The sequence below is a fragment of the Scheffersomyces amazonensis genome (assembly GCF_036850825.1).
Source record: "Scheffersomyces amazonensis strain UFMG-HMD-26.3 chromosome Unknown RJT21scaffold_5, whole genome shotgun sequence".
NCBI lineage: Eukaryota > Fungi > Ascomycota > Pichiomycetes > Serinales > Debaryomycetaceae > Scheffersomyces > Scheffersomyces amazonensis.
This window is the reverse complement of record NW_027042745.1, coordinates 479606-494086: the sequence shown is the minus strand read 5'-3', so window position 1 is coordinate 494086 and position 14481 is coordinate 479606. Positions and strand designations below refer to the sequence as shown.

Here is a 14481-nt window from a genome sequence, read left to right as displayed (position 1 = left end):
GATTAATTAACAACATACAAGAATCACAATTACTGAAATATGTCCTCCAACTCAGCTATCTTACATTTAAGAGCCGAAACCAAGCCGTTAGAGAAAAGAGCTGCTTTAACCCCAACCACCACCAAGCAATTAATTGATGCTGGATTCAAAATTTATGTTGAAGAAAGTTCTCAATCCACTTTCAAATCAGAAGAATACGAAAAGGTAGGAGCTACCATTGTTCCAGAAGGATCATGGAAGTCAGCACCAAAGGAAAGAATTATTATTGGATTAAAGGAATTACCCGAAAATGAAACATTCCCATTAATTCACGAACATATCCAATTTGCTCATTGTTACAAGAATCAAGGTGGATGGCAAGATGTTTTAAGAAGATTCCCAGAAGGTCATGGAACATTATATGATATTGAATTTTTAGAAAACGATCAAGGTAGAAGAGTTGCAGCTTTTGGTTACTATGCTGGATTTGCTGGTGCAGCTATAGGTGTTATAGATTGGGCTTTCAAGCAGACTCACCCTGATTCAGAAGATTTACCAGGTGTAACTGCATATCCCAGTGAAGCTAAATTAGTTGCAGATGTTAAGAAAGATTTAGCTTTAGCATTAGCACAGAATGGAGGTAAGTATCCAACTGCTTTAGTTATCGGTGCTCTTGGTAGATGTGGTAGTGGAGCAGTCGATTTATTCGAGAAAGTTGGAATTCCAGAAGAGAATGTTCTCAAGTGGGATTTAAAGGAAACCGCACCAGGTGGACCATTCAAGGAAATTATTGAAAATGATATCTTTGTCAACTGTATTTACTTATCTCAGCCAATTCCACCATTTGTCAACTACGAGACCTTAAATGTTCCAGACAGAAAGTTGAGAACCATCGTAGATGTTTCCGCCGATATTACCAATGTCCACAACCCTGTTCCTGTTTATACTATTGCTACTGTTTTTAATGATCCAACTGTTCCTGTTGAGACTAGTGCTGGTCCAAAGTTATCAGTATGTTCAATTGATCAATTTCCTTCTTTCTTACCAAGAGAGGCTTCTGAATTCTTTTCAAGAAACCTAGTACCATCTTTATTAGAATTACCCCAAAGAGACAGTGCTCCAGTTTGGGTCAGAGCTAAGCAATTATTTGAAAAGCAGGTTGCTAGATTAAACTAGATATGAATTTTTATTACCTCCTACTCTTTTTTTCTCTTGAAAATATAGATTTAATATTTCTTTAATACAAGCTATGCAGCTATCGTACTTCGCTTAATTTCTATACTATAGTAATATAGATATCACTATACATGTAACACATGGAAAGGGAGTGATTGAATATAAATTCCTAATGGTCTAACCAATGCTTTCTTCTGCCTGCTGACTGAGTATTCCCCTGGTATGTAAAAATCTATTGGCTTGGTTACTGTAAATATGCTGGGGCTAAAATGTCATAGTATCTATACATAATTAAGAATTGGTGAAATACACGACAAGTTGCAACCACTCACTTCCATCCCAATTGGGAATATTTGCCGGAAATATGTGATAAGGCAGAAAAAACACCGTTTGTACTGAGTCACAATCAATGGCCCGAACTCAGAGCCACGCTCTTTGTGCAGGTCACTGATACCATCGATAGTCTGGAGATTTTTCACTTTTACATGTATAAATATATGCTTAATTGTTCAAATTAATTTTTCAATAATTCACTAATAAGCTAAACATTATTGAATAATACAGTCCTCCTATAAATATGTCTTCTAATCCAGTTATTTTACATTTGAGAGCCGAAACCAAGCCATTAGAGCATAGAGCTGCTTTAACCCCAACCACCACCAAGCAATTAATTGATGCTGGATTCAAAATTTATGTTGAAGAAAGTTCTCAATCCACTTTCAAATCAGAAGAATACGAAAAGGTAGGAGCTACCATTGTTCCAGAAGGATCATGGAAGTCAGCACCAAAGGAAAGAATTATTATTGGATTAAAGGAATTACCCGAAAATGAAACATTCCCATTAATTCACGAACATATCCAATTTGCCCATTGTTACAAAAACCAAGGTGGATGGCAAGATGTTTTAAGAAGATTTCCAGAAGGTCACGGTACCTTATACGATTTGGAATTTTTAGAAAACGATCAAGGTAGAAGAGTTGCAGCTTTTGGTTACTATGCTGGTTTTGCTGGTGCAGCTATTGGAGTTAGCGATTGGGCTTTCAAGCAAACTCATCCTGATTCAGAAAACTTGCCAGGTGTCACTGCATACCCTAATGAAGATGAATTAATCGCAGATGTTAAGAAAGATTTAGCTGCTGCATTAGAAAAGAACGGAGGTAAGTATCCAACTGCTTTAGTTATCGGTGCTCTTGGTAGATGTGGAAGTGGAGCAGTCGATTTATTCAAGAAGGTTGGAATTCCAGAAGAGAATGTTCTCAAGTGGGATTTAAAGGAAACTGCCCCAGGTGGACCATTCAAGGAAATTGTTGAAAATGATATCTTTGTCAACTGTATTTACTTATCTCAACCAATTCCACCATTTGTGAATTATGAAACTTTGAACGTTCCAGATAGAAAGTTGAGAACCATCGTAGATGTTTCCGCCGATACTACTAACGTCCACAATCCTGTTCCTGTTTATACTATTGCTACTGTTTTTAATGATCCAACTGTTCCTGTTGAGACTAGTGCTGGTCCAAAGTTATCAGTATGTTCAATTGATCACTTACCTTCATTATTACCAAGAGAAGCTTCAGAATTTTTCTCAAGAGATTTATTACCATCTTTATTACAATTACCTCAAAGAGATACTGCTCCAGTTTGGGTTAGAGCTAAGCAATTGTTCGATAAGCACGTTGCTAGATTAAGTTAAACATGATTTCTTCTTTTTTAATATTTACCTAATGTTTCAATTCTTCACGTTATTCTCAAAAATATAAACTTTCATTAATCTATAATACAGAGCTATGTAGCTATTCTAATGTAATACTAACTTTTCTCTTTTTGGAGTTTTTCTTACCCTTCTTCTTACCTTTTAATAAGATCTTTTTAATTTCTTCTCCATCAGTTTCATATTCAGATTCACTGATTGCTCCTGAGTCAACATTTTTATCAAGACCATTAATTTCTTCAACAGTATTATAACGTCTCTTCATAGTTTCCATTCTTTCTACACTTTCAGGACTTACTACAACACAGTTCAATCTTTCACCAGTATCATAAATGGCTATTTGATCTCTTACTGATTCACTCAAGTTCCAAATAACTATCTTACCATCAGATGATACTGATATTAATAACGGTACTCCATTGGTTTCAATTGGATGATTGAAATAAGTAAATCCCTTTATTCTATTTGTATGACCTCTTAATTCAAAAATAGGATCTAAACCTTCTGCTTTAGAATCCCATACTTTAGATTCATCATCCTTTTCTTGTAATTTAGATAATATTTGAGCTTTTAAATCGAAAAAGTGAATAGAACCATTTCCATGTCCAGTAACTAAATATTCAGTTCCTTCAATATTTATAATTTCAAAAGTCATTAAAGTTGATTTATATGATAATTTCTTAACAATCTTAGCAGTTTTGGTATTATAAAGTAAAATTTGATCTAATAATCCTACTAAAAAGTAATTACCATCAAGTGACCATCTTACAAATTCTCCACTTTGTCCTAAATGATCTCTACCTTTAATTTTTAAAATAGCTGCTTTTTTAGCAGTCATTAAATTCCATAATCTTATAGTTTTATCTTGAGATACTGAAATAGCTACTCTACCAGTTGGATGTATAGCTAAATCATTAACTTTACCTTGATGACCCTTTAAAGTACCAAATACTTCCCAATCTTTAGTTCTCCAAATTATAATTTTCCCATCTTCAGATCCAGATAATAACCATTTACCTGATTTTTCAGTTGATTCAGGATGATTTGAATCAGCTATTTCAGTAGAAAATTTTAAAGTTGTAACAGTTCCTTGATGACTTAATAAATTACCTAATTCTTTTCTCTTTTGTAAATCATATATTCTTATATGTTCATCATTTGATCCAGTTACAAGATATCTTTTGGCAATATCCATGGATTTAATAGATAATGAATGTGCTTGGAAATGGAAAATTGGTTGAAATACTGGCTCTTTAGTTCCATTAATATCTAAAATTGCAGAAACACATAATAAATTATGTTCATAAGATCCAACCATAATACGAAATTGAATGGATTTTGTACGAGGTTTAGTCTCCACTTTTACAACTGGTTTGGAAACAACATCCTCATCAATGACACTAACCTTCTTAGTACCTTTGGAACCCATTGTATATTTAATATTATATATATATATATATAAGATGTTCTTTACCATAGTTAACGATGCATCTATAATTTTTCAAAATATTTAGTGAAGCGATGCGCGCGACATCACCAACACTAACACCAAAATCGAAAAGTCGCGATGTTTTGGTTGCGACATCTCCAACCCACTGAATAACTCTACTCAATCATAACAGTACCCAATAAAGTCAACTAATAGGCCCGAATAGGAAGGAGTTATATAACTTGTTGGAAATTAAACTGCATCTGTAGCCAATCACCCCCTCCCTTACTATTGCAAACAATTAGTACCCAAGATGGCCCTGAATCAGAAAACTCCGTCGCAGCATAACTCCACATTGTTTATATCGCCCGATATAAATCATCATCGACAACACCTTTTCATAACTCCACCAAATCCTACCAATACTAATTCATTGTTTGAATCTCCAGCATCTCGACGTTCTCTGTTGTTTGGTCATCATCATGAAGGATCTACATCCAATGAACCTCCACAACTTCATAATCATAATGGTATAAGTCGAATGCCTGAACTGGAACAAATAACAGCTGCAGAAAAGCTTCGATTATGGAGACATGATGCATTAAATCAACATCATTATAAAACAGCAGAATTCATAGGTAATAAAGTATTGGCATTGACTGATGATCCAAATGATGCCTTTTGGTTAGGTCAAGTATATTTTAATAGTGGGAATTATCTTCGAGCTAAACTGTTATTAACATCAAAACCAGAATTTGAAAAATCCGTTAGTTGTAGATATTTAGCAGCATATTGTTTAATTAAACTTGAAATGTGGGATGATGCCTTAGACTTGGTAGGTGAAACAAATCCATTTAAAAAGGAAGATGCAGGTCAATATGATCTTAAAAATAGTGATGGAGGTGTTAAATTAGAAGCATCATTATGTTATCTTAGAGGATTAATTTATGCTAATCAAAATAATTTTGATAAAGCTAAAGAATGTTATAAAGAAGCTGTATTAGTAGATGTAAAATGTTATGAAGCATTTAATGAATTAATTGATAATAATCTCATGACACCTCAAGAAGAATGGGAATTTATTAATATGTTAAATTTCCGAGATCTTGAAGATAATGATGAATTAATTAAATTATTATATACAACAAAATTAAGCAAATACTTGAATGTATCTAAATTTGATGAATCAGAACAAATTTTACGAGAAGAATATGATTTAGGTGATAATGGTGATATTCTTTTAAGTCGATCTGATTATTTATTTATTCAATGTAATTTTGATGATTGCTTACTTCTTTGTGAGAGAATATTATTACAAGATGAATATAATTTTAATGCTATGCCTAATTATTTAAGTTGTTTACATGAATTAGGTGGTAGAAATAAATTATTTTTAAAGGCTCATCAATTAGCAGAAAATCATCCAACTAATCCCATGACATGGTTAGCAATTGGAACTTATTATTTATCCATAAATAAAATTATAGAAGCTCGTAAATTCTTTAGTAAAGCAACCTTATTAAATCCTAATTTTGGTCATGCATGGATTGGATTTGCTCATACTTTTGCAGCTGAAGGTGAACATGAACAAGCTATTAGTGCGTATGCATATGCTGCTAGATTATTTCCTGGAACTCATCTACCTAATTTATTCTTAGGAATGCAACATTTACAAATGAATAATTTGAATTTATCCGAAGAATATTTATTAGCATCATATCAAATATGTAATTCTGATCCTTTATTATTAAATGAATTAGGAGTAATAAGTTTCCATAAGAATAATCTTATGAAAGCAGAATTATTCTTTCAAGAAGCTTTAGGAGCTGCTAAATATTTAAATTCTGATTCTAAAACTTGGATTTCTATTCATGCAAATTTAGGGCATGTTTATAGACGAGCTAATGAACCATATAAGGCATTAGATTGTTTTAATCAAGTTTTTAAAATCAATAATAAAAATGATTCTAATATTTTATCAGCCATGGCATTAATTCATTTAAAATTAGGTAATTATTTTAAAGCAATTGATATTTTACATGATGCATTAGCTATATCTCCAACTGATCCAGTTGCTTCAGACTTACTTAAACGTGGATTAGAAGCTAATCATAATAATTCACAATACATTTTAAGTGATAAAATAATTGCCCCTCATATACCTACATCTCGATACTTATCTAGAAGTAATTGGGATAAAAGGAAGCAAGAAAAAGATGAGAGGATTGCCTATCAACAACAATTATCGGAGCAAAGGAATGGGTCACAAGATGATACCAATAATGGTAAACTTATGACACCTTTGACACAAAGAATAGGATATAGTAAGACTGGATCACTGATTAGTGAGATAGAAGAATCGATTGTAGAAGATGAAGATGAAGATGAAGATGAAGAAGATCAAGAAAATGGAAATGCCGACATCGATAGCGTAGCCAATGCCATAAGAAGAGGAGAAGAATCTAGTGATGAAGATGATTCAGTAATGGAAATAGAAAGTGACTAGAAATAGTCGGATATATAGTATTTATTACTTGTATTATGAATTGCACATGTATCATATAACGTAAACATAAATATAAATATAAACATAAACGTAAACAATACTAATTAGAAACATTGTTCTCAGTTCTCAGCTGTTTGTTTCCCTATAAATGTCAGACATGACAATGGCGCCCAAACAACAGCTAATTTACTACCAATAACTAAGTCGACAACTCCACTATATAAACTAAACAAAATTTCGGTCATATACACACTACATACAATTTGCAATTTCTTTCATACTATCGTCCCACTCACACCCACTAACCACCTGCCTGGCCCGCAATAAATTACTTAACTCAGCCAAGTCGTCTCACTGCAAATCTGTGCCCCACATAAATCATCGGAAAAATAGTGTAGTGCTCGGCTGCGGACTTCAAATCAAAACATCAGTCTTCGTCTAATACGAAGGGTGGTACGGAATTTAATCCAAACAAAACTAAAACAATCAGTACATTACTATTTGTAACATTCATATACACAACTACGACACTTTAACAATCATCTTAACCTAGTACTATAAACCCTGGCCATCGTCTATACTAGGGATTGAGAATTAAGTGTTAGATGGATGGTTGTAACCCTGTCATTGTAATTTATCCAAAGTCCCCTTACATAAAATAAAATAAAATAAAATTATCATGAATACTCATACTCCAATCTCCAATATAACAAAAGATTCTAAGATCTTGTGTATAAACTTTAATCAAGATCAAGGATGTTTCGCTATAGGTCATGAGAATGGATTTCTTGTCTATAATACGAACCCTATTGATTTACGCGTGAAACGAAGCTTTACATCTCATCATCATATTCATCATTATAATAATGAAAATAATACTAATACCAATACTAATACCAATCCTAATTCTCAAGATAATCATCACCATTATTCCGATCATACCTCATCATCAAATGGTTCTGGTATTGGTCATATAACTATGCTTCATCGTACTAATTATTTAGCCTTAGTTGGAGGTGGTAAGAATCCTAAGTTTTCTAATAATAGATTAATAATATGGGATGATTTAAAGAGAAAGAATAGTTTAAGTTTAGAATTCATGAATCCTGTATTAAACGTATTGTTATCAAGAACAAGAATAGTCATAGTATTAAGAAATCAAGTATTAGTATATGGATTCTCAGCTCCTCCTAAATTATTTGCTACTTATGAAACCATCGATAATGATCTTGGTTTAGCGGATTTATCGGTCAATTCTACATCAGTAAGTCCTCCTGTTGAACCATCTTATGATGATACTTACAATAATAATAATAATAATAATAATAATAATAATAATAATGGTCCATCGCTCACATCAGGTGCTAGTATTATTTCCGGAACTACATCTATATCATCCAATGGATCTAATAAAGATCATTCCAATAGTAAATATCAAACCCTTGCATTTCCAAGTCGATCTATAGGACAAATTCAAGTTGTAGATGTTAGTCCTCAAGGTCAAGAAAAGAATCTTGTTAGTATAATTAAAGCTCATAAATCAAAAATAAGATATTTAGCACTTAATCGTTCAGGAACATTAATTGCTTCAGCATCTGAAACTGGTACAATAATTCGAGTTCATTCAACTCATAATACAGCATTATTATATGAATTTAGAAGAGGGTTAGATCGAGCCGTTATAACTTCAATTAAATTTAGTCATAATGATACTAAATTAGCTGTATTATCAGATAAAAACACCTTGCATATTTTCAATCTTTCAAATTTATCTTCATCTATAGGTATAGTACCTACATCATCTAAATTATCAACTACTTCATCTACTAATTCAACTAATTCTCAAATGTCCACTACTAGTAGTATAAATAATCATAATAATCATAATAATAATGGACATTTAACAACAACAAGTACTACTACAACAAACATTTACTCTAATTATAAATCAGCTAATGATAATATTACTACTAATTCAAATAATTCTTCTACTAATATTAATAATGATTTACAACATGTACCTTTGAATAGACATCATGTATTACAAAATCTTCCAATTCCAATGCCTAATTATTTTAAATCCACTTGGTCATTTTGTTCTGTTAACACTAATCAATATCATAATGAATTTAATAATGAAATTAATAATAATGACATTGGAGTAATTGGTTGGTCAGGAAATGATACAGTTATAATTATATGGAAGAATAAGAAAATTTGGGAAAGGTATAGCATAACTGAAAAGGTTTCTAGTAGTATAACAAATCCTTTTGAAGAGATTACATCAGGACGAAGTCAAAATAAGAATCGTAATTTAAGTACAAACACAACTACAGGTGGTACAGGTAGTTGGGAAATATCAAGAACTAGTTGGAAATATCTTGATAGTTTGGAAGATTAGTTTGACATTCTAATGTATATTATTCACAAGATTTATATAAATTACATATGTACATAATGTTAAAACCATTAATTAAGTAGGTATGTAATTATTTAATTAATGATTTCACAAAGTATAGGTTCGTAAAGCTGCTTTTCAGGACTGTTATGTTGAAACTTATCCCACTTTCTACCATGAAAATTACGATAAAATCTTTGAGCACTTTCACCATTTTTAAACTTTATTAAAGTCAAACTTAATTGTTTCTTTGGATTCTTTACAATAGATACAATGGGATATTTATCTACCAATGAATAATTCCATAGTAATCTTGGTAATGTATGTTGAGATAATCCAAAGGGTAAGTTTCGTACTAATACCATTGAAGATCTTATATCAGCATTAAGTAAATCCATGAGAAGTTTATAATTAGCATGAGGAATAGTTTCATCATCATTAGTCCATTCATTGGCCGTTGAATTAGACTTAATGGTGATCAAACCATTAATCTTACTAAGAACCTCCTCATTATTCAGTTGAAATATTGTTGATATTGGTAGATTAGATCCATCTTTAGTTATTAAACTTAGATCTACCGATGTATTCTCGTAATATGGCGAAATTAAATTTTTTAATTCATTTTCATTAGGATCTACGAATTTAAAGTTATCTAGTATAGACCCATTAATAGATTTACCTCTAACTTCATTATAATAAGTACAAGCTTGAATATAATTTAGAAAGATTAAATAATAACTATTTTGAAATTGTAAAGTTAATGGATTTCTTGATTTCAATACTTCAAATGGAAGTACATCTTCTCGATGATATGGAGTTGAATATATTCTTTCCCGAAATTTAGGATATATATGTTGAAAATCAGTTTTGGTAATATAAGAATTTATACTATCAAATTTAAGAATATTGGACTGAATATGTGCATTAGATCGAAGAGGTAAATCTTTGACTGCCAAATGCATAGGTTTGAAACCCCAGTCATTTTCTATTAATGTATCCATATACAGTTTGGTTGAAGATGAAGTTGAAGTATTGGCATTATCATATAGATGTTTGGTTATTAATGGTAACATCGGAACCGCTACTTCCTGAGAAATGGCTCCGTATAGGAGATTCATCAACTTCTGAGAAGTCTGACTACTTAGCTTAGGAGTTGACATACTGATATTTTGAATGTTGATGAGTTCTAGGAATGAGTTTATTCATTAATAGTTTATATGTTATATTGGTTGTGAGAACCTGTGCCGCAGTACTAGGAATAAATTATGATCCACATCCATACCGCCACACTAACCTTAATTAAGAGTAAGTATAAGGTTACTATGAAGAAGACGAAGAGTAGGTTCATAAATAGTATAAATATCAGTAACTTACGAGTTACTTGTCGGGGATCTCTGATGAGACACTAGACTACTAACGAAATAATACTGTTAACTACTAGACTAATACAATAATACTACACTACACTTATATATACTACAAGTATATATACTAAAGTATACTGTTAACTACTCTACTATACTGTTAACTACTCTTAACTACTACTGTATTATCTGTGTCACCCTGTCTTAACCCCCTCTTAACTACTATTACTACTCTCTTAACTACTCCCAACTTAAGCACGGCCCGCACGCCTACTGTGCAAATTGGCCCCGAAAAAAACGTCGTCGCCCCCTAATTAAGTAATCGCTAACGGCAGGAACAAAAGCCAGGCAAAACTTTACTTGACATCCAGTTTTAACTCTCACTAGTGAACTTACGACTGATCTCCCCCCCCCCCCACAATACAGCATAAAGCTAAGGTAAAACCAGCTAAGCTAAGCTCAACTATCTCACTACTTCCAGCGACCAGTGTTTGTGCTTTTGTTTCCCACTGTAGAAGCAGATCGTTAGGCAGACTACTACGCTAAACGTCAGCGATCACTTCATCAGTATCACAAATCACCTTTTTGTACATAGATTCTACCACCTAACTTGTAAAAAGAATTCAGTTTACTCATCCTATATATAACTACTACAACCACTACTAATTTTTACTAACTTTTATTGTCACTATGCCCTCCGAAACTATATGGTCTAGTGGTGGTAATACTTCACCAATTCAATCTCATGGTGTATCTCAATATAGATCAGTATTAGATTCAGTTGATCCAGAAGTGGCTAAATTATTATCCACTACATCTTCTTCAACTCCTGCCAATGATAATGATAGACGTTTTTCATTTAATGATGGTTCAGATATTGATGGATCAATCTTTGGATTAAAAAAGGGAACTTTTTCGGCTATTACTGCTCCTGTTGGAGGAACTGGTAATGGACCAAATAGTGCTAATTTAGTTAATAATTCTTCAACTACAAATCCAAGATTAAATTTTGGAACTGCCTCTATTAGTGGAGGTATTGCAAGTAGACATCCTCATCCTCAAGATAGCTTTTTACAAAAATTTGCTTCTGTGGCTGATGCTACTAGAGAAATTGAATTATCAAATGGATTTACTAAATTAAATCTTGATAATTCAAATTCAAGAAGAACAAGTTTTAATACTAATAATCCAGTATCAAATGATTCACCAATTATTTTAAGTTCTCCTCATGGATCAATGAATGAAAATTTAAATATGCCAGCTCCAAGAAATTCAAGACATCAATCTATTAGTGAAAAAATTGATCAATATAATAATACTTCACCAATTCAAGCTAGTGCTGCTTTATCAGTAAATTCTGATTTAAATTCAATTCCTAATGATAATTTAAATTTAAATCATTCCCTTTCTAATAATGGTCCAAATTCAAAAATTCCAAATGGTGGTAATGGTAATCAAAATCATATGCCTCATAATTTTTGGAATCCAGCAACTGCTTCATCTTTTACTCCTGCTGCTTCTTCTTATCAATATTTTATGGATGGTATTCCTGAAGGAGTTCATGTTCCACCACCTCAAGTTTTTAATCCTTATGGTGGAGCAGGAATTAGAAATCCATTAAATGGTAATAATTCAAATATTCCTCCTATTACTCCTCCTCCATTTATGCTTTCTTCTCCTCCTCCACAATTTATGGATCCGGCTTTATTTAATCTTATGAATTATGGTCCAATTAATTCTACTAATAATCCAACAAATCTTAGTAAGAATGATTCTGAAAGTGGTGAAAATAATTCAGAAAGAGATAGTGAAGCCTCTAATTCAGCTAATACTGAAACTAATTCTAATTCTCAAACTACTAAGGGAACTCCAAAATCTAAGAATAATATTATTACTCCTGGTATTGGAATGATGAATAGACAATTACCTCCTGCTTCATTTATGTTTCATCCTTATAATCCTTATTCAGTTTATCATCAATCTCCACCTCCAATTGGAATTCCTCCTTTATCACCTAATCCTTTACCATTAGATGGTAATCTTGCTCCTCAAGGTTTTATTGATCCTTCGATTGTTCCTCCACCTCAACAATCTCAATCTCAACAATCTCAATCTCAACAACAACAACAACAACAACAACCTGGTAATGGAGATTTCCCACCTCTTGCCCCAATTCAACAAGCTCCTTCAACTAAAACTCCACCAAATTCTAATGGTGGAGGTAAAAGAAAGAATGGTGGGTCTAAAAGTGGTAATTCCAATACTAATGGTAATAACAATGGTAATGGTAAAGGAGGTGCCAATCATATTTATAGATCTCCATTATTAGAAGAAGTTCGATCCAATTCTAAAGGCAAAGAATATTATTTAAAGGATATTTATGGACATGCTGTTGAATTTACAAAAGATCAACATGGATCAAGATTTATTCAACAAAAATTACCTGATGCAACTGATGAAGAAAAGGAAGTTATATTTAATGAAATTAGAGATATTTCATATGAATTAATGACCGATGTATTTGGGAATTATGTCATTCAAAAATATTTTGAATTTGGATCAATGACTCAAAAGAAAGTTTTATTAGATTATATGTTAGGACATATTTATGAATTATCTTTACAAATGTATGGATGTAGAGTTGTTCAAAGAGCATTAGAAGCAATTGAATTAGATGGACAAATTAAAATCATTGAAGAATTAAAAGATTTTATATTAATTTGTGCAAAAGATCAAAATGGGAATCATGTAATTCAAAAATCGATTGAAAGAATTCCATTTAATAAAATTCGATTTGTATTAGAAAGTCTTGAAAATCAAATTTATCATTTATCAACTCATCCTTATGGATGTCGAGTTATTCAAAGATTATTAGAATTTAGTGATATTAAAGATCAAGAAGTTATTTTAAAAGAATTGAATAGATTTATCTTTTATTTAATTCAAGATCAATATGGGAATTATGTAATGCAACATATTTTAGAACACGGAGAATTAAGAGATCGTGAAGAAATTTTAAAAGTTGTATTAGGAGCCGTAGTTAATTTCTCCAAACATAAATTTGCTTCAAATGTTATTGAAAAATGTATTAAATTTGGTACTTTAGATCAAAGAAGAAGAATTTTACATGAAGTTATGCTTGGTAATGAAGATTTTACTATTGAATTAGTTGATGATGATTCTCCTTTAGCATTAATGATGAAAGATCAATATGCTAATTATGTTATACAAAAATTAGTTGAAGGATTTGATGCTAAAAGTGAAGAAAAGAAGGTCTTGGTAGTTAAATTAAGACAATATTTAAAACAAATAAGTTCAAGAAATACTTATGGAAAACATTTAGCATCAGTTGAAAAGATGATTATCGTTGCGGAAACGGCTTTAGATGAAGCCGACAATAATTAGATGGATACATACATACCTCCTTTAGGTTACTTATCCTACACTACTACAAAAAGTTATACATGACTTAAATTTTAATTTTTTATACTTTCTTAAATAGCCAATTAGTTGTTTTCAAAAATTCATAAAAACCAAAACAATTCAAAACCAATCTGGGACATTATTTCATATCATATGAATACTTTATTTGTATGAATTATTATTATTATTATTATTATTATTATTACTATTACTATTTATATCTTCTTGTCAATGTTTATAGCTCCCATGTATATATGTCCAATAATATCTACAGTCCAAGCAGTACTTGTAATTTAACCAAAGATGGGATATCATCCATAATGATAATCCCATATAAATGAATGTCTTATTAAGAAATCAGTCTAATAAATATAGATAAATATAAATAAATAAATAATATAAATTTGTAATAAATAAGAAATAAAAGTCAAAGTCAAAGTCAAAGTCAAAGTGACAGGTATAGTCAAAGTACTTCACATTAAAGCAGTCCATGCT

General features: G+C 31.5%; 7 protein-coding genes across 7 annotated transcripts; 5 read left to right on the top strand and 2 right to left on the bottom strand. All coding sequences in view use genetic code 12, as the record gives it.

The window, feature by feature from the left end:
- Nucleotide 1: 1 nt before the first annotated feature.
- On the top strand, nucleotides 2-1307 carry RJT21DRAFT_46353 (saccharopine dehydrogenase). Its single transcript, XM_064884677.1, has one exon. It carries the CDS (start codon nucleotides 40-42, stop codon nucleotides 1153-1155), a length of 1116 nt encoding a protein of 371 aa, XP_064737239.1. The 5' UTR covers nucleotides 2-39; the 3' UTR covers nucleotides 1156-1307.
- A 293-nt stretch (nucleotides 1308-1600) lies between these two features.
- On the top strand, nucleotides 1601-2900 carry LYS1 (saccharopine dehydrogenase (NAD+, L-lysine-forming)). Its single transcript, XM_064879868.1, has one exon. The coding sequence runs from the start codon at nucleotides 1733-1735 to the stop codon at nucleotides 2846-2848; it is 1116 nt and encodes a 371-aa protein (XP_064737238.1). The 5' UTR covers nucleotides 1601-1732; the 3' UTR covers nucleotides 2849-2900.
- RJT21DRAFT_121698 (uncharacterized protein) lies at nucleotides 2901-4329 on the bottom strand. The gene has a single exon (XM_064882179.1). The coding sequence runs from the start codon at nucleotides 4293-4295 to the stop codon at nucleotides 2949-2951; it is 1347 nt and encodes a 448-aa protein (XP_064737237.1). The 5' UTR covers nucleotides 4296-4329; the 3' UTR covers nucleotides 2901-2948.
- Nucleotides 4330-4353: 24 nt separating this feature from the next.
- RJT21DRAFT_107956 (anaphase promoting complex subunit) lies at nucleotides 4354-6801 on the top strand (the record flags this gene model as incomplete). The annotated part of the gene is made up of 2 exons (XM_064879867.1): nucleotides 4354-6619; nucleotides 6692-6801. Exons 1-2 carry the CDS (start codon nucleotides 4609-4611, stop codon nucleotides 6799-6801), a joined length of 2121 nt encoding a protein of 706 aa, XP_064737236.1. The 5' UTR covers nucleotides 4354-4608.
- A 679-nt stretch (nucleotides 6802-7480) lies between these two features.
- Nucleotides 7481-9202, top strand: RJT21DRAFT_115164 (uncharacterized protein; the record flags this gene model as incomplete). Its single annotated transcript, XM_064880320.1, has 1 exon — nucleotides 7481-9202. The coding sequence occupies one exon, from the start codon at nucleotides 7481-7483 to the stop codon at nucleotides 9200-9202; it is 1722 nt and encodes a 573-aa protein (XP_064737235.1).
- A 46-nt stretch (nucleotides 9203-9248) lies between these two features.
- On the bottom strand, nucleotides 9249-10610 carry RJT21DRAFT_46345 (uncharacterized protein). The gene has a single exon (XM_064884676.1). The coding sequence runs from the start codon at nucleotides 10357-10359 to the stop codon at nucleotides 9295-9297; it is 1065 nt and encodes a 354-aa protein (XP_064737234.1). The 5' UTR covers nucleotides 10360-10610; the 3' UTR covers nucleotides 9249-9294.
- Nucleotides 10611-10956: 346 nt separating this feature from the next.
- On the top strand, nucleotides 10957-14224 carry PUF3 (mRNA-binding protein). The gene has a single exon (XM_064884673.1). It carries the CDS (start codon nucleotides 11254-11256, stop codon nucleotides 13966-13968), a length of 2715 nt encoding a protein of 904 aa, XP_064737233.1. The 5' UTR covers nucleotides 10957-11253; the 3' UTR covers nucleotides 13969-14224.
- The last annotated feature ends 257 nt before the right edge of the window (nucleotides 14225-14481 follow it).